Below are 20,933 nucleotides of genomic sequence, written 5' to 3' on the forward strand. Positions count from 1 at the left end.
ATTGCAAAGGTACTGCAGTCAGTTTCATGGAGGGCTTGTTCTACAATGTGTAACGACTCCACCTTCTCACATCCCCTCTCTCCTCCCCTCTTCCTTTCTCTTCTCTCTCCTCTCCCATCCCTCTCAGGTTGACACGAATGTTCTGTTTGGGGGAGAGGTATGTGGACTACAACATTGATGGCTCCCCTCCTCCAATCTTGACCCCCGAAGGCAAGGAATGGGAGGAACCTAGTGAGGGGGAGGATTAGAACACAAGTGACAACCAAGTAATGAGAGAGAAGAGAGGGAGAGACTTGAGAGGGAGGAGAGAGGCACTCAGACGGACATCAAGATGTGCAGACAGCCCTCACTCTGCCTCCGATAGCGAGGCCTGAAGGCTGGGCTTGTTGTCCAGTTTGTTTAAGTTTTCTTTTTTTTGTTGCTTCATACAGCATCAATCCTGCTCACTCCCATCATGTTAAATTATACGTTAATTAACCATGACTATAAAACACTCCACAGACACTGAGAAAGACTAGTGGACATCTTTGTCATTGAAATTACTTAAGTTTCTCTTAGCATTTCTAAAAAGTATATTACACAATACTTAGAATGACAGGCAGACAGAGCCCCACAATCCTGCTCAGTTTGACACTGCAGTGCTATTCCAATGTATCTCTTTAACAGTGTGAGTGCACCTTGTTAACAGTCCAGTTTGTTTACATCCAAGGCTGTCACTCTGAGTGGTTCTTATAATAATAGAATTTTACCAGATATATATTAAACAATAAACTAATGAAAGTGCCCTAATAAAGTGTAATGAAGCACAGTGAAAGCATGACAAAGCATAGGCAAGCATTGTAAAGCACAGAGAGGTGTGGTTAAGTAAATTAATAAACATGGCAAATGGAAGAGTAAACTAGGCATAGTATATAACTATGGGTGAAGCAGGGAGGGGGGGTGGCAAGGTGGTAAGTAGCACACAGGTGTACAGGTGGTGCAGTGCTCAATACAAACAACAAAGTATTGGTGAAATGATGATGTTTATTTATAATCCAAATATCATTTGAGAACAAGAGCAATAATAAAGGAGGACCGATGTGAAATAACCACAAGGTTCAGTCCCAAAATTATAAACACATTATAAACACACACAGTCCAGAGTGAGTGCTGAAGTGCGGTGGTGCAATACAATTTATTAGTGAACACGAGTGCAGTGAAGTCCAGATTGGGTGCTGGCCTTAAGCGACAGCTCCCAGATTGTGTCAATCAATAACAAACACAAACAGTTAGACTGACAAACAAACAAAACACAATAATACCCATGATTATTAATTACATCTGTTTACCCATGGGTCCTTTTAATAACTAATCAAAGGAACAGATCACTGGGCCACTTCCCCTAAATACCCTCTGTCACGTCCTTTCGTCACGCCTCCTCCAATCCGAGACTGACACATTGTCTACCGCAATAAGGCTATGACTTCTGGTATCATAGTCCCGCCCCCTTCATGGATGGCCGGCTTCCGACTGACCCTGGAATGAACTGCCAATCCATCCATTACAGGGCACTCTGCTCCGGCTATACTGTACGCTCACAGGTCGGAAATGAGATTGTTGACTAGGTTTCATTCGCTCTCTGTCACAGGGGAAAACTGCAAAATGAAAGTGCATCACTCTGGAGCCTTCCTGAGGTTTTGTAGGCAAGTCAAGGGAACACTAAAGAGGGGAGGTCCCATCTGATGACCCCTCTGAAGTGCCGCTCCAAGCCCATTCCAAACGGTTGCCATGGTGCCAGGGAGTGAGGAAATAGGCGGATCACTGGAGTCAGCATTGTACTTCAGCAATCAATACCGGCCCACTAGGAAATCCACAGTACCTGGAGGAACAGCACTGAAAACTCTTACATTACAGGGAAGCTACGGCTTGGCTGGTTCACACTACTATCCCATTTCATCTTTAGCAAGAAGTGCATAACAGCTCCTCTCATGTAATGAAAATCAAAAAGCAGAATTAATTTAAAAAAAAAAAAGCCTCAAAAACTCATTCTGGTGACTGTGGTTTAGTAGAACCGTTTGCACTGGCTTGACTTGCCATATATGGATGTAGACAAAAAACCGAAGCAGCTAACTCTATCCTATCACAAACTTTAGAATTTTGCAAAACTGCCTTTTGACAGTGCTATGGTAGGTGAATCAGTCCCATGCTGTACACTCACTCTATTGACAGTGCTATAGCAGGTGAATCAGTTCCGTGGTGTACATCCTATTGAGAGTGCTATGGCGGGTGAATCAGTCCCATGGTGTACACCCTATTGACAGTGCTATGACAGGTGAATCAGTCCCGTAGAAGTACATCCTATTGGCAGTGCTATGGCGGATGAATCAGTCCCACGGTGTACATACTATTGACAGTGCTATGGCAGGTGAATTAGTCCCATACTATACATCCATCCTATTGACAGTCCTATGGCAGGTGAATCAGTCCCGTGGTGTGCATCTTATTGACAGTGCTATGGCGGGTGTTTCTAATATTTTGTCCATATGAACAGCTTCAGGTGACTGCGTGAGTCGGGTCAAATATTTTATATAAGAAAATGCAAGAGCCTGTAATATTCACGACCTCCAGAAATGTAATTTATATTCAGCTGACAAGGGAATCCTGAACCATAAATTAACAGGAGACAGTTTAACATGTAGAGATGGTGTAAGGCTGTGAAGTCTGCTTTTAATCCAGTTTACTGCCTCTGATCAAATTCAAAGTATATCTAATAATTGGTAACATTCCCTGAGGGACTTCATCCTCTTCCCAGCATACCTCAGGCTTTGATACTGTAGTCTGACACACACACACACACACACACACACACACACACACACACACACACACACAGACTGACTGACACACACACGGAGAGACTGACACACACACACACACACACACACACACACACACACAGACTGACACACACACACACTGACACACACACGCACACACACACACACACACACACAGACTGACTGACACACGCACACGCACACACACACACACGTTTGCATTCCTATATTTGGGGTGACTTTTCTGATTAACTCTCACTATATTTTTATTTACTATTTCTAACTCCAGGCAGACAAAACGCCACACAGGGTGCAAGTCGACAACAATATTTTGTCCGCACATTGATAGTAATACCTGCTCACATACACACACACACACACACACACACACGCACACACACCCACAGGTAGGCACACACACACACACACACACACACACAAACACAGGCACACACAGACACACTGCTAGCTGTTGCAATGCTGATGTACCCCCAACCCCCCCCCCCCCCCCCCCCCCCCCCCCCCCCCTCCCATCCTCTCTCTCTCTCTCTCTCTCTCTCTCTCTCTCTCTCTCTCTCTCTCAGCTGAGAGAGAGAGAGAGAGAGTAGATTCCATCTCCATCCCTCTCTCTAACTCTTTCTCCACATCTCTCTCCTTTCCTTATCCCATTTCCCCCTCGCCTTCTCCCGTTTCAAGCTTTCCTTGTATCTCCCTCTCCCCCTCATTTCTTTAAATATTAAATTTGTGAGTTTGCGTTATGAAATCATGTCCATTGCTCTAATCGTTATGCTTTATATTTAATATAAAACAAAAATACAAACACACACACACACTTACAGGAAACAAAACACAAACAGAAGACGTTTCAGGGAAGAGGCTGAAAAAAAAAATTAATCAGGAACATGAGGGGAGTATTTGATTGGAAAACTTTGTAAACTTTTTTGGATTCACAACTGCAAAACTTTAAAACCAACAGGCTTAAATGATGACCCAAACCCTAATACTTCATCATGTAACTCTTTATAATACAACTGCATTTTTTTTTTTTTTTTTTTATAACAACTGAGGCGAATAAATGGCGATAATTAATGGCAAAAATAGAAGCAAGTGCTTAACTAACGATTAAACAACCCTACCTACCTATTTGTGCAAACCGTCACAGCAAAACCAGAAGCAAAGTAGCGTTTGTTGTGAAACAGGAAAATTTGTCTGTGTTCGATGAAATCCGATTCTTTGAAACAGGAACAGCATGAAAATTTTCCTCACCTTTAAAGAGGATGGGATACGTAAATAATAGAAGCTAGAATACCATGGGAGGGATCTTCCCGACTTAAATGTGCGCATACCACCGCATGTTAAAAATACTAACTGCGGAATATAAATTATAGCTTATTTAGAATAATAAATAAACTCGTTAAACGTTTCAGCATTTTAAATCTACCTTTTTTAATGACCTTTAAATCCAACTTCCTGTCCAGAAGTGACCTACATATTGAAAAACCAAAAACGACCAATAAGGGTACTACTGTCAACAACTAACTGTACAAACTGTACTGAACAATTCAAACCCTGACAATAAATAAATACAATAACGGAACTGGCCTTTTCTTTCTTGTGAAACCAAACGGAAAACCGTTGCATCCCACTCACTCACATACTTCCTCCGTTTTGTAAAAAAGACCGTGACGTCAGCAGGCTATATCACTGAAAGAACCGCAATGCCAATGAAAAAAAAAACAGAGCGAGAGAGAGAGAGAGAGAGAGAGAGAGAGAGAGAGAGAGAGAGAGAGAGAGAGAGAGAGAGCTAGTGCGTGAGTGAGTGAGACTGAGACCACAAGGAAAAAAGACATTCCTTTGTAAAGATACAGCTCGTATAGTTCGTTAGCCGTAGCCCCCTAAAGGCTGTCCTGCAGACCGGTCAGTGCATGCCCTGTTTCCCGAAGAGCATGAATTCTTTGTTTGGGTCGAACGTGTTTTTGCTACAACACGATACCAGCGGGTCCCTCGCTTCCACAGAGGGGTTCGGGGCGGACGGTCTCATCTTCGAGCACGCCGGGCTAGATTTCTTTTCGCCCAGCGCCGGGAGTGTCGAGATAGCGTCTCTGCAGCAAAATCTCAACGTCAACAACATCAATATCAACGCCGCCACCATCCACCACAGCACCGGACCTGCTTTCCAACCGGCCATGGCGCTGAGGAACGACCTGGGCTCCAACATCAGTGTGCTGAAGACCTTGAATCTGCGGTTCCGCTGCTTCCTGGCGAAGGTCCACGAACTGGAGCGGCGGAATAAAATCCTGGAGAAGCAGCTGCAGCAGGCTCTGGACGACAACAGCGGCAAGCAGAGGAAACCGCTGACAAGGGAGCAAGGGATCCAGACGGGCTTCGCCGGGCCCATCCAGGGCCGAACCGGCTTTGTAGCGTCCAGCTTCGTCTCCACCGCTGCCAGTAACACCAGTCAAAGTGCTGGGGGATACCGTATTGGGACCAGTACGTTGTTCACCCCAGCGCTGACGTCAGTCTTAGCGCTAGATTCAAATTGCGCTCAGGTCAACAACAGTTCCAATGGCTCGACTCAAACCGGCATCGGCTCCAATTCGCCTCGTTTTATGCCCGGGACTATCTGGTCTTACAACCACACCCGAAATCTCGGCGCCGGTTTGGAGACACGCTATACCGGGCCCGGTGTCTCCTGGGTCCACCCGGACGGAGTCGGGGTTCAAATCGACACCATCACCCCAGAGATACGAGCGCTTTACAACGTTCTGGCCAAGGTGAAACGCGAGAGGGATGAGTACAAGCGCAGGTAAAATGCATTTAGTTATTAATTCAAATATATAATTTCGTATAGAACACAAGTGTTGTTGCGCACCAGTATCAGGGTTGGGTTCAATGCCAGGTTTTAAATTTCAATTACCATGCCTTCCAAAAAAATGAAATTGATATTTTACAGACATAATAATTGTTACGATTGTTCAGCTGCTTTCATGTGGACAGTTTAATTGACTAGTAACAGTGCCTTCAATTTAAGTAATCTGTTGCCACTGTGAGAAGCTCATTTTAATAGAACACTACACATTGCAAATCTGATCAAATTCTGTGTTGGGATTGATTAAAACGGGGTCGAGCCCCGCCCTGATCAGTATTGCTGCCCTGCGGGTTTTGGCTATTGCAAAGACATTTGGATTGTGTTGAATAAGCGCCTCGGGTTCGTGTCGCTGTCCGGGTGGGGTGCTGAAACCAGCAAGTTCTGGGATTGTGGGTTCGGAGTTTTGTTTTGAATCCGTGTTTACTGCGCAGGTGAATTTGGGAAGGGAAGGAGGGGAGGGGAGGGGACCATACTGTCAGAATGGTTAATGAGCACGACACCCGTTTCTAATTTAAAGGAGTGCCAAGCAAGCACGGTTTTAAATTCCCTTTTGCTGAGTAGCACTAGCAGCTTTAGCACTGCATCGCCTTTAAAGCAGAGCCAAGTGTGCTTTTAAAATCCCCTACTCTTAATAGCGCTGGCAACATTATCACAGTGCACCCTTATTACAAGTGCTATAACAGTTTTTTTTTTTTTTTTTTTTTTTTTACTTCTTTGAAGGAGTTCGAAGCATCTTTAAAACTAATTTTCTTACCTCTTATTATTAGCACTAGTAACATTTTCAGCAGTCTGTCTTTTTCTTCGGTTGAAGATATTATGGTTTGTTTATATTTTCTGCCTCAGTTTTGAATACAGAGATAGCTCAAAGACAGAGCTTCCTGGTTCTTCATCACTTCCTGTTGTGTTGCAGTTCAAAGTACGCTCAATGGTTGAACTGCAAAGACATCACGTGACCTACAGCGCAGGACGCAGCAATTAAAGTATTTGTATATCCGGAATTAATATAAAAAAATTAAAATAACCAAAATTATCAATAGCAAGTGCAGAACCCAGATTTCTCAGCACAGTGAGTGAGTGATTATACTGTATTAATAAACTAAAAATGTTCCATTGCAGTGTGCCATTTAAACACTTTTTAAATTTCAAAGTGCCAGCAGTGGTTTTATTCCAGTCCATTTTTATGGCAAGCCAAATTATCATTTAGAGATATCTGAAATTGAATTTTAAGATATCTTGAATATATAGAGATATTTGTAAAATATTTTGAGATATCTGAAATTGAATTCCAGATATCTTTAATTGTGCAGTTTTTAAATATTGAAAATTAATTTAAAGCTATCTATAAATCAATTTGAGATATCTATAAATTAAATAAAGATATCTCAAATTGATTTACAGATATCTTTAAATACTATGGAAACCATATGGATTGTGCTAGCATGGCAGGCCAAACTGTCATTTAAAGATATATTAAAATGAGGGTTTTAAAGATATCTCTAAATCATTTAGATATATCTCTAAATAACATATTCAGTTAATGACATATTTAAATAATTTGAAGATATCTTCAAATAACATCTTGTTCATTTAAAGATATCTGTAAATTATTTGAAGATATCTTCAAATAACTCCCTGTTCATTTAGAGATATCTCGAAATGGCTTCCTGCTCATTTGAAGATATCTTCAAATGATTTAGAGATATTTCTAAATAAACATAAAGTTATTTGAAGATATCTTCAAATCAACAGGAAGCCATTTCAAGATATCTTGAAATAACTTCATGTGATAATGATATCTCTAAACAGGAAGCTATCTGAAGGTATCCTCAAATGATTTAGAGATATCTAAATAATTTAGATATATCTTTAAATGAACAGGACGTTATTTAGAGATATCATAAAATGATTTAAAAATATCTAAAAATGCATTTTAGATATCTCATTTAAAGCTCAATTTAAATCATTTTGAGATATCTGTAAATGTATTTTAGATATCTTAAAATTGTTTAGATATATATTTAAATATTTAAAGATATCTCAAATATTTTGAGATATCTGGAAATGATTTAGATATATCTTCAAATATTTAGATATATCTTCAAATGTTTAGAGCTATCTATAAATTAATTTGAGATATCTCTAAATGATAATTTGGCTTGTCATACATTTTCAGCTCTATTTCAGAAAATGTAGCAGAAGGTTTAACTGTGGGTTTTTCTACCTTTTGTAAGGACAGTATTTCTATCAGAAAGATACTTTCCCCTATGTCAATATATTGTAGGTAAGATGTTCAGAAACATATTCAGGTCGCATTTTTCTTTTATATTAACATGTGGTTTAAAAATATGTTGGTATAAATAACTGTTGTTTAGTTGGTTTTGCGAACAATAGGTACTACAGCTTATGCTTAATAATTTCATTTTTGATTTGTATATTGTGTAGAAAGTGGGATTTCCGTGAAAAGGTGTTATATGTGTGTGTGTGTGTGTGTGTGTGTGTGTGTGTGTGTGTGTGTGTGTGTGTGTGTGTGTATATATATATATATATATATATATATATATATATAATATATATATATATATATATATATATATATATATGTCAACAAATGGGTGTACGGACACACGAATACACCGAAATTCTATAGGGGCATGTGTAGCTATAATGGCGTTGGGGTTACTATGCATGCTTGCAGCAGGAATATGTGGTATAATACTAACTACAAAATAGCACATTTCAATAAAATAAATACTAAGAATGAAATCGTTAAAAAATGTCAAACTCATTGAAAAACTAAATATTTGTTACTTTTTCTTCATTTTTTAAAAACGGGATTTCATCATGGATACCATACACAGTTATATTTCCCAGCCAATCCTTAGGAAGTGTATTGCACGTATGTCAAAAGTTGCAACCCAGTCTCACGAGAGAAACGTTAACAGATTAACGTTTCTGCATTTCTGCTTTCGGGGGGAAAAAACGTAGGTGGGTAAAGTTTTCACTTCAACCACAGGGCTTTGCGGCAGCTTTTGTCGAAATTCTCTTTTTATATTTATTTTCTGTGAACATTAGTTTATGGATAATCTTGTTTGCTTTTAAACCAATTAAATTGTTACAAAACAATTACTATTATTTTGTCCATTCATTTTAATTCAGTACATGGTCTTGTAGCAGTCTACTAAAATATAGACTGCCTTTTGTTCTTTATATATTTACTTGGAACCTCGCGCTTTTAAACCAAATAATTAAATAATTGTGGGAAATGTCGTTTTAAAACCTTGAAATATACCTTTGCTTCTATGAGTCGATCCCACATACCCCACAATTATTTTCAACGTCCCGTCCCTGCCTATTGGCTGAATGCTCTGGATGCACGTATAGTGCTGACATGTAATTTCCTAAAATTCTATTAAGCGAGGTTTAGGGTAAATATGTATAGAAAAAAAGCCACTGTATATTTTAGCACTACTACAACAAAACCGTGTACAGAATTAAAATGAGTGAACTATAGAATAGTCGTTTTTTGTAACAATTTAAAAGCAAACAAGATTATCCATAAACTAATGTTCACAAAAAATAAATATAAAAAGAGAATTTCGACAAAAGTTGCCGCGAAGCCCTGTGGTTGAACGTGAAAACGTTACCCACCTAACGTTTTTTTCCCCCAGAAATCAGAAATTCAGAAACGTTAATCTGTTAACGTTTCTCTCGTGAGACTGGGTTGAAAGTTAGCACAGCAATAGGAAAAATGTCCAGTGTGGTAATTTAAACGCTATATTATTTGAGGTTTCATACAGGCATCTTCAGTATTAGAGGATATAGCATATTTACTGTGTATATGAATTTGCAAGGAAAGGTTCATCTGTGGCACTGGTCTTGAAATAGAGCTTGGTTTAAAACAGATCTAAAAGAAACAATTAAATGAGTCTTGCTAAATTAATTAATTGGTTTAAATGTTTGGTACGTTGGAGTTGGGTTTAATTTAGAGCAATTTAATGAAACCAGACACATATTTAACTGTTCCTGATTGTGGGACACAGACTTGACTGTAACTCTGAAAGAATGCAGTAAACTAACACAGACACCAAGAAGAAGGGATTATATTGTAGTGTCAAACTGAACAGGATTGTGAGGCTGTCTGTCTGCAGCTTTAATAAAACTAAACTGGGTGAATGTAGTAAATTAACACCAAGAAGGAATTCTATGTATTTTAATCAATGTCCTACTGGAGTATTGGGCTGGTAATAAGTAGTAATGAGTGGATTGAGGACACTGCAGTATTTAGAAGCAGTGTCACAGTCCTAAGATACATCTGGAAACATTTCTGTGCTACACATGTAGTGCACTGTATACAGGAGGCAACAGACAGGGAACCTTGGACAGCAATCATTCATTGTTGCATAGGTAAGTTGTGCATCAGTTGGTAAGTGTATGTCTATGTGTGTGTGTGTGTGTGTCTTTGTGCATGTCTCCCTCGGTCTGTCTGTCTCCCTCGATGTGTCTCTGTCTGTGTGTGTGTGTGTGTGTGTGTGTGTGTGTGTATGTGTCTGTGTCCGTCTCCCTCCGTCTCAGTGTGTCTCTCTGTATTTGCCTCGCTGTGTGTGTGTGTGTGCATGTCTCTGTGTCTCAGTGTCTGTCTGTGTGTCTGTGTGTGTCTCTGTGTGTCGTTGTGTGTATGTGTGTGTGTGTGTGTGTGTGTGTCAGTGCAGTAGTACAGTAACCTTGTCTCCAGCCCACAGCAGCTAAACTAACAGAGAGAGAGAGAGAGAGAGAGAGCTTCTCCCTGCTCATCTGTTGCCAACAACGACATCACCCCCCCCCCCCCAAGTCTCACTGTATTGGGGGAGGGTGGGGGGGTCCGGTGTGTTCAGTAAGCCTTCGGCACTACAGATTCCATGAGGCGCTCAGCCCAGAGCCACGGACACTGCACACAGCGCTGCATTCAAATCTTGAACAATCCTAGCGATTAGGTAAATAGGTAACCTTCGGCAACCCTCGGTAACCCTTGGCATCACATTCCATCCCCTCAGCGCTCTGCCTGTGTCTCCTTCCCTCAGTCCATTTAATTTCCAACTATGTGTCCTCTGATCCTGGTTTCTGAGCTGTCCCTGGAGTAATGCCGAATACACTACAGTGTCATTTCTTCAGTCTTGTCCATGCATAATTACATGTTGAATGCATGCACTGTTATATATGTTTCTAAGTGTTAAAAGTGTATTTCTGTGTGCTGTGTCAGGTCTGTCACAAAGGGCGCAAGAAAAAGCACACTGTCAACTTGATTAGAGGGAGACACCCAACACTTTTTAAGTCATTAAATCTAAATATAAAACAGACGAAAGACTGATATTAAAGTTTTTAGTCTGTTTAGATAGAACCGGTTGTGGTTTTAAAAGCATTTAATCTTGAAGCTTCTGGGCTCTCTAGCAGGACCCTGTAATAATGACGTGATTGTGGGACTCCAACCCCGTATCGTTCAGCAGGCGTTGCCAATTCGTTCAGGAATCTTTTAGAGTTTTTCTTCCTGCGTTTTGAGATAATTGCCTAGCAGAGCTGAGTTATAGAACTGTTCAAACCACAAGACACAAAAATATAGAGACACAAAGTCTGACTCTACAATATAAAATTTGTTCTTGGCATCAGTTTGTTTACTGCAGTGTTACTGCACTAAATACTGCAAATGGAACTGTATAATACAGGAAACTATGCAGACTGAAACTTCAATTAATTGTAAACGTGTATTTTCATTTTCAGAAATGATATCTGGTACTACACTTGGTTAAAGAAATCTCAGTTTGCAAGCCATGCTTTCAGATTGTGTTGCACTTCCTGGTCATCTGGAGGGTGAAATTGTCCCCGCCCCTTCAATGTCTTTCCTGTTATTAACCAACCAGCTGCTTCCCTATTGACTGCACATGCTTTTAGTCAGTAAAAGGCTTTGACCGGTAAGAAATGACCTAGGAAGTGCAAGGATAACAGAATTGGATGGAAGCTGAGAACTTTCATTAACATAAAGCAACATGTTTTAAAAGAAAAATACCTGCTCTAACATGTATCTTTTTCAGAAACACACACTGTAGACCTGTATAGCAAAACAAGTAAGATTTATGGAACTGGTTTTAAGTGGGCGCTGCTGCTGCTGCAGTGTGCATTCTCTGTGTGTGAGGAGCAGGTGAGGACATGCCGTATCTCCCTGCTTGGAGCTGAGCCTTATCAGGCAGGAATCCACCCCCAATACAGTGTCCTGAAGGGGGAGTTGGTTCTCAGTACACGCATCCTGGACAGTGTGGGGGTGGGGGTGGGGGGTGGGGGTGGGGGGTTTCTCAGTCATGTCACAGGACGCAGTCCTCCCCCAGGTCAGAGTCATGTGACTGGTCAGTCCCCCAGGGTCATGTCACAGTACAGTGTCCTGCAAGGGGGTGGGGGGTGGAAGGGTTCGGGTCTAATTTTAAAAAATGCAAAAGGAAAATCGCTGGGAGCTTTCAGCAGATTTCAGCACAACTGAGAGATGTTTTTGGAAATAAGACTCGTATTGCACAGCAGCTTCACCCATGCCAGTTTTTACTAGTTTTACTAGGAGGTTGATTAGCCACAATGTGTATAGGTAACAAGCTCACGTGTGTCTTATTATATTTATGTATTAGTAAAACCAGGAATGGATCAAACTGCTATGCAATGGGCACCTTATTTCTAAATGTATTTACAGAAGTGCTTGTTCAGGCAGGACATTCTCTGGATTAGAGCACAGTATCTCTCCCTAATTCTCTCTCTCTCTCTCTCTCTCTCTCTCTCTCTCTCTCTCTCTCTCTCTCTCTCTCTCTCTCTCTCTCTCTCTCTCTCTCTCTCTCTCTCTCTCTCCTCTCTCTCTCTCTCTCTCTCTCTCTCTCTCTCTCTCTCTCTCTCTCTCCTCTCCCCCTCCCCTCCTGCAATGGAGTAAAGAGATTCGCAGGTGGGGGACGAGGGCAGAGCTCTGTCAGGCAGCACTCCTCCCCCCCCCCTCTCTCTCTCCCTGTCTCTCCTGTCTCTCTCTCTCTCTCTCTCTCCCACCCCCTTCCCTCGGCCCCTTTCCTCTGCAATGCAGTACTCTCATTGCAGGTTGAGTTTTGCAGTATGAGCCTGTCCTGCACGCAATCACACAGCCCCTGTGCACACTGAGGCAAAGCACATCGCTGAGCTTTCACTTAAATACCTAACTGGACAGTCAACATGGTCCTCTATTTTTTTCACCCCACACATTTTCTTTCTTTCTATCATGCTCCCCTATTTAATTTTTTCTCCCCCTTTTTCTTCCTTTTCTCTCTTTTCTTTCTCCCCCTTTTCCTTTTTTCATTATTTCTTTCTCAATCCTCTTTTCTTTATCTCATTCTTATGAAGTGTACACAAGCTGTCACAGTATGTAGCAAACTAACACAGAGAAACCAAGAAAGGATTTGAGTATAGTGTTGGGGATTATTACAGTGAGACACTGCAGTTGTGAACAACAACAGTCACGAAGATTGTCCTGCTGTATCCTTTGTGACAGCACAGCCCCTGCACACTGGGGTGGGTGTATTGTGTGGCTCTAATTTAATGAGGAACACCTCCCTGTAGTTTATACAGGCAGGAGTATAAAAGCAGGTCAATGTCTCTGTGTAGGTTGTCTGTGTGAAGACTGAGGCCTGGGGAGAGACCGGTGAGTGGGAATCTTAAAGGTAATGGGACTTGCTCGAGTGAACAACGGTTATAGTTATGAATGTGGAAAAAGTTTAGTTTATTTTGTTTTGTGTTGAAAATCAACATACAGCCACTGCCCTGTTTTATTGCATTTGCTGTTGTGAGAGTTCATTTTGGGGGTGCTCTCTCTCCAGTGTGGCTCAGGGGAAGGGGGGACCCTTTTGACTGCTGCACACCGCTAGTAAACTCTGTGCTTTATAGAACAGCTATAGTTCATTAATGAGTTGGAAATTATTGTTTAAAACACTTCTGCATAAAGCAAGCATGAATATACTGGATAGCCCATTGGGGTGAAACTTGGTCAGGACATTCTTTAGCACAAGATATTAAAGTATTAGCTTCATACAATCAAGTGGTCATGCTCACTAGCAGTAAGTGGGCCAGGTTAGCAATTTTCATTCAGGAAGGAGTACTAACACACTAGGGCTGTTCTCAATGTGGCAGTGAGAATCTGATGGTGTGTGGAGGCTGTCTGTCTGTCTGTCACCATGTGGTACAATGCAGTCCATAATACAGTACATTGAAGGACAATAAAGTGCTGATGTAAGGTACTCTAGAATGCTACTGTGTGCATTTTAACACATCTAGAGAGCCGCTTATTCAATTGTGATTAAGTCCAAAACCTCAATTTTACAGCAGAGAAGATAAAAATCAATCTCATTAGTGATCGCACTGGCTTTTACTGTATATTGTGAAAAGTTGAAGCCGTAATTATAACATACATGTTTTAGGCATGTTTTGTTTAAACTAGAACTGTTAAGTGGTTTAAATTTTTTTCGCATTAATCTTGCGATTAACAAAGTTAATCTTAGTTAATCTTGGTTTTAATCGCATATGTAATTGATACGATTACTACATCCATCTCATTTGTTTGTTTTATTACTGATGCTATATTTGATGTAAGTGAGTGAGTGTTGATGTTTCTTAAAAAACTGCATTTCTATAAATGTTAGGTTTATTTTAATGTATGCAGGGAATCATTCTCGGAAACGAAGAAAGATTCAGTAAACAAAAGGTACATTACATTTTTATAGCAAAGCCCAGATTGGGTTTCCCCTCCCCAGTCCTGGCCATGGGCCAATCACCCAAAAACTACACCCGGCTGATTTATGGCTGTTTCAGGTCCGTGTGCAGTGTGAGTACTGTCGTGTGTATAAAATCTAGTGTTGTGTGCAAGCAATCCAGCCAGTTAAAACTGGACTCTTTATGGCCTATTCTGACTACATCTCTACTTAGAGTCCTGGGCCCTCTTGTAGCTTCACAGTTCTGTTATTTATTATCTCCTAATCCTCCTGGTCCTCTGTGCTTTGCATTCTAAAAATGTCCTTAGAGCCTGGGCACCTTCCAGCCCATACAGCTGTTATTTATTTCCTGCTTGCAGTCAATACTAGGCAAGTAAGCTGTAGGCCCAGAGTCTACGACGTAGTACATGCATTTTGGAACTAGCAGTCTGCTATCTCCAGTCACTTTCCAGAAAATAACACAAGCATAGCTCTGCCAGTCCACATGCATAGCAAACTGCTACACAATTGTTATTCCATGACTATTTTACTATCAAAATGGCTGCCACCAAATATGCCAAAACACTCTCCAAACATCAAACTGCTTCTGTTTGCAAACTATTTAACCAGCTGACTCTTAACTTGGTAGCCATCACCCTGGGGACAATGGAATTCAAATATGGCAAAATGGATTTCTTTCGGAAAACAAGATAGTGGCCAGACGTACATTTTGTTTATAAATTTAAAACTGCTTCAGTTGAACACGATTTAGTTGATTAACTCCAAACATGACAAGCATCATCCCTGTGTCAAGACAGTTGACTTTTTCAAAAATGGTGTTTGTATGTAAACCAATGTGGCCACCAGTATAATCGTAAATCTCGAAAAACTACTCACTTCTAAATCTTTTGTAGTCATTTTTCTATTACTTTAGTATAAATACATGTTAATTTGGATTCATATGTTGTTTTTTTCTGACTTTATGTGTACGAAAAGACACACATTTTCCTGCACACACTCCCCTGCCCCTGTGTTACCAGGGGAAGTCAGGAAGCAATCGGCCCACAAACAAACTAGAAGCTGATAAAAGCCTGGTGTAATAATACAAAACTAAGTTTAAAAAAAATAAACTTGAAGAAATAACAAAGACAACTGCGTGATTAACACATGTTAAAAAAATAACCTTCCAAAGAAATTAAGTGGTTAATCGTAGAAGTTAACTGCGGTTAATTGACAAGCCCCAGTTTAGTACATATAAACTAGAAAAAGCACAGCAAAGTGTACAATAATAAAGTGCAGTTAAAGCACCGGCAGGCACTGTAAAGCACAGCAAGGCATTTTAAAGCATAGGGAAGCATTGCAAAGCACAGCGTGGTATAGTAAAGCATAGGGAAGTGTTGTAAAGCAAAGAGAGGTATGGTCAAGCATAGGGAAAAGTTGTAAAGCACAGAGAGGTATGGTCAAGCATAGGGAAGTATTCTAAAGCACAAAGAGGTATGGTAAAGCATAGGGAAGCATTGTGAAGTACAGACATATGGTAAAGCACAGGGAAGCATTGTAAAGCACAGAGATGTATGGTAAAGCATATGGAAGCATTGTAAAGCACAGAGATGTATGGTAAAGCATAAGGAAGCAGTAAAGCACAGAGAGGTAAGGTAAAGCATAGGAAAGCATTCTAAAGCACAGAAAGGTATGGCAAAGCTTAGGGAAGGATTGTAAAGTACAGAGTGGTATGGTAAATGAACAAGCAAGCATTGTAAAGCACACCCATCAGCTCTCACAGAAACAGTTATTGACCGGGAGACAAATAAAAATGGGAAAAAGATGCTGCAGCTCTGTCAAGGCCTGGTCCTGTACATTGTTAACGGTAGGTTCCGAGGGAAATCTTTAGGAAGATACACCTACAACTCGGCTCTTGGCAACAGTGTAGTAGATTACATAATTACTGACCTAGACCCCTCCTGTATTCGTGCATTCACTGTCAGAGCAGCAAGCTGTACGACCTCAATCATTCTTATACATGGGCTCCAAACAGTGCAGAAGAATACCAGAAAGCAATTGGAAACCCAGAAATCCAGTCATTAATAAACACCTGTCTGGTCACACCATACCCACACAGTAAACAAGGTGTAAATCTGGCTGTAGATAATTAATATGATTAATTGACTAAGAATCTACAATAATATATATATATATATATATATATATATATATATATATATATATATATATATATATATATATATATATATAGCTCTGGAAAAAATTAAGAGACCACTGCAAAATTATCAGTTTCTCTGGGTTTACTATTTATAGGTATGTATTTGGGTAAAATGAACATTTTTGTTTTATTCTATAAACTACTGACAACATTTCTCCCAAATTCCAAATTAAAATATTGTCATTTAGAGCATTTCATTGCAGAAAATGCCAACTGCTCAAAATAACAAAAAAGATGCAGTGTTGTCAGACCTCAAATAATGCAAAGAAAATGAGTTCATATTCATTTTTAAACAACACAATACTAATGTTTTAACTTAGAAAGAGTTCAGAAATCAATATTTGGTGGAATAACTCTGATTTTCAAGCACAGCTTTCATGCGTCTTGGCATGCTCTCCACCAGTCTTTCACATTGATGTTGGATGACTTTATGCCACTCCTGGCGCAAAAATTCAAGCGGCTCGGCTTTGTTTGATGGCTTGTGACCATCCATCTCCCTCTTGATCACATTCCAGAGGTTTTTAATGGGGTTCAGGTCTGGAGATTGGGCTGGCCATGACAGGGTCTTGATCTGGTGGTCCTCCATCCACACCTTGATTGACTTGGCTGTGTGGCATGGAGCATTGTCCTGCTGGAAAAACCAATCCTCAGAGTTGGGGAACATTGTCAGAGCAGAAGGAAGCAAGTTTTCTTCCAGGACAACCTTGTACTTGGCTTGATTTATGCGTCCTTCACAAAGACAAATCTGCCCGATTCCAGCCTTGCTTAAGCACCCCCAGATCATCATCGATCCTCCACCACATTTCACAGTGGGTGCGAGACACTGTGGCTTGTAGGTCTCTCCAGGTCTCCATCTAATCATTAGACGACCAGGTGTTGGGCAAAGCTGAAAATTGGACTCATCAGAGAAGATGACCTTACTCCAGTCCTCAACGGTCCAATCCTTATGGTCTTTTGCAAACCTCAGCCTGGCTCTTCTTTGCTTCTAATTGATGAAGGGCTTTTTTCTAGCTTTGCACGACTTCAGCCCTGCCCCTAGGAGCTTATTTCGAACCGTCCTCGCCGTGCACTTCACCCCAGCTGCCGTTTGCCATTCTTTTAGGTAGGTCACTTGATGTCATCCTGCTGTTGCTGAGTGACATTCTAATGAGTTGGCGGTCATCCCGGTCAGTGGAGAGTCGTTTTCGCCCTCTGCCGGTCTGTAGCTTTGTTGTCCCCAGTGTGTGCTGCTTGACCTTGTTCTTATGAACCGCCGTCTTTGAAATTTTAAGGATGGAAGCAACCCGATGCTCACTGTATCCCTCTGCCAGTAAAGCCAGAATTGAACCCTTCTTTTCCTCACTCAAAACTTTCCATTTCAACTCTTTGAGCATGGTCAATAGTTATTTTTTGATTCCAATTACTTTTGAGGTACTACTAGCACTGTTTTGCCATCCAGTTGGTCCTATTGCAAGAGGATAGTGATGACCACAGGAGTGTTTTTTATACTTTTCCTCGTTAAATAAGATTTGGTTCAGGTGCTCCCCTAATCAGTACCTCATTCAGTAGAATGAGGTGTGCCTGTGTTGGAATTCAACAGACACTGGAATGGAATGGCTGCCATACATGTAGAGATGATGATTTAAGAAAAATTTGCAGTGGTCTCTTAATTTTTTCCAGAGCTATATACAGCTGAGAAGTTGAGGAGTCCATTAACTCATAGATTCTGGGAAAATTGGAACAAACTGAATAAATCAAAATTGGACGAATTGGCGATTCAAAATGGAAACACGTGGAAAGAACATTTTGAAAAACTATACAAAGAAAATGAACAAGTGTTAGACCAAAAAAGTATTTATGAAAAACTAAAACAAATGGAATTGTCAATTAAAGACAATCAGAACCCCCTGACTCCCTTATCACTGAGCAGGAGCTAAAGGAGAAGCTGCAGGCCCTCCAGAACAGAAAAGCAGACAACATCTTCAGTGAGATGCTGAAACACAACAGCCCGAAGCTTCAGGAGGCCCTGCTCAAACTCCTCAATATCATTCTAAAGGTGGGTTATTTCCTTGACATCTGGAATCAAGGATTAATTACTCTCATATATAAAAACAGAGACAAAATCGACCCTTATAACTACGGGGGCATCTGTGTGAGCAGTAATCTGGGGAAGATTTTCTGCAGTATCATTAATGCCTGGATACTGGCCTTCCTTACCGAACACAATGTCCTGAGTAAAAGTCAGATTGGATTCCTACCAAAACACCACAAAACTGACCATATTTAGACCCTACACACCCTAATAGACAAACATGTAAACCAAATAAAAAGAAAATATCTGCTTGTGTAACAGGGTGACATGTTACATGTGTGGATAGTCACTGGAAAATACTGACAGACACAGAGGACTGGTGTTGATATGCAGATTTAATTTTAACACAACTGTCACTAGGGTACCTAGTGTCACATTTAATAAAGAAATAAAAACAAAAGCTAAAAATAAAAAGTTGCATTGGCATTGCAATCGCCCCGAGCTGTAGTGCAGCCGCTTTTTAAGCTCTGCGCAGCATCTCTAGGCACTCCATCAGCCAATCAGGATCTCCCGATCATCTTAGCTCAGGGTCAGCCTGCCACTCAGCTATTTGCTTAGCAACACATCACAGACACACACACTTGTGCGGGAACCAGGGACCCCGCTCCCTGTCACAGCTTGTTTTATAGATTTTAAAAAAGCTTTTGACTCAATTAGACATGAAGGCTCATTTTACAAACTTATCCTAAGCGGTGTAGGGGGTAAAGTATATGACATCATCAAATCTAAGTATACAGACAATAAATGCGGTGTTAAGCTTGGCAATAAAAGAAAACAATTTTTCACACAGGGGCGTGGAGTGAGGCAGGGCTGCAGTCTGAGCCCAACACTGTTCAACATCCACATCATCGAGTTAGCTACAGTGTTGGATCAGTCTGCAGCCCCTGGTCTCACTCTACATGACACTGAAATTAAATTCCTGCTCTGTGCAGATGATTTGGTCCTGCTGCTGTCCACAGAGCAGGGGATGCCGCAGAGCCTGGCACTACTACAGCAGCACTATCAGACCTGGGCCCTGGCAGTAAACATGAATAAAACCAGAATCATGATATTCCAGAAGAAAGCCAGATCTCAGGGAAATAAGTACCACTTCACCCTGGGCAAAAATATTTGAACACTGCACACATTACACCTATCAGGGGCATCAGGGGTTTTCAACTTGGCAGTGAATGCACTAAAAGAAAAAGCATGCAGGGCATTTTATGCTATTAAGAGAAAAATTAAAATCTGGCTAAAAATTTTTGAAAGTATCATCCAACCCATTGCCCTGTATGGCTGTGAAGTGTGGGGTCGCTCACAGAGCAGGATTATACAAAGTGGGACAAACACCCAACAGAAGCCCTGCACACAGTTTTACAGAAGTATCTTGCAAATACAAAGGAAAACTCCAAGCAATGCATGTAGGGCTGAATTAGGCCAATTCCCACTATTGATTAATATCTAAAATGAGCAATTAAATTTTGGCTCCATCTAAAGAATAGTAACATAAACTCTTACCACCATAAAGCCCTGCAATACCAAGAGCAGAGCCCAGAGAAGAGTCCCCTCAGCCAGCTGGTCCTGAAGCTCACTGCACTAACCCACACTAACACCAACCAGCTTCAGGACAGCACCACTCTAACACATACAATCAGAGTCAACTAAATTATAGCACAAAACAAACAATAGTACCTTATTCATTGGGACACACACACTAAAACACAAAGCAAACTGGAATGCTATCAGGCCCTAAAAAGACACTACACCCTGGCTGAATACCTGACCAGGGTGAAAGACAACAAACAGAGACAGAACTTAACAAAGTACAGGCGCAGTGAGCACAGCCTGGCCATCGACAAGGGCCGACACAGGGAGACATGGCTGCCCAAAGAGGACAGGCTGTGTGATCACTGTCAGCTCAATCAGGTCGAGACGGATATACACTTTTTACTGCAGTGTACTGAATATAAAAATATAAGGGAAGTGGGTAGTTTTTCCAGATTTAGGATTATACAGTAAATTTACAGTATAATCGTAAATCTCGAAAAACTACTTACTTCTAAATCTTTTGTAGTAATTTTTGTATTACTTTAGTATAAATACATGTTAATTTGGATTCATATGTTGTTTTTTTCTGACTTTATGTGAACAAAAAGGCACAAAAGCGCTCGTTTTCTCATTGGAAATAGTGATATTTTGAAATATCACTGTACTGGTTACAAAAGCAAAGTTTGTGGGGAATAATAGCCATTTTCTATACTTTTGA

General features: G+C 40.7%; 1 protein-coding gene across 9 annotated transcripts in view; it reads left to right on the forward strand.

The window, feature by feature from the left end:
* Positions 1-4,569: 4,569 nt before the first annotated feature.
* LOC121325762 (non-homologous end joining factor IFFO1-like) overlaps positions 4,570-20,933 on the forward strand; it is a 34,911-nt gene continuing 18,547 nt past the window's right edge. For 3 of the 9 annotated variants that reach the window (XM_041268711.1, XM_041268717.1, XM_041268713.1), the window contains exon 1: positions 4,571-5,622. In XM_041268711.1, the coding sequence (XP_041124645.1) occupies positions 4,742-5,622 (881 nt within the window). In that variant the 5' untranslated portion in view covers positions 4,571-4,741. Of the gene's footprint in view, positions 5,623-20,933 lie in introns of all 9 variants that reach the window. The other 6 variants (XM_041268715.1, XM_041268718.1, XM_041268716.1 and 3 more) reach the window with 4 other exon arrangements.

This window comes from Polyodon spathula, chromosome 13 (genome assembly GCF_017654505.1).
Source record: "Polyodon spathula isolate WHYD16114869_AA chromosome 13, ASM1765450v1, whole genome shotgun sequence".
NCBI classification, from domain to species: domain Eukaryota; kingdom Metazoa; phylum Chordata; class Actinopteri; order Acipenseriformes; family Polyodontidae; genus Polyodon; species Polyodon spathula.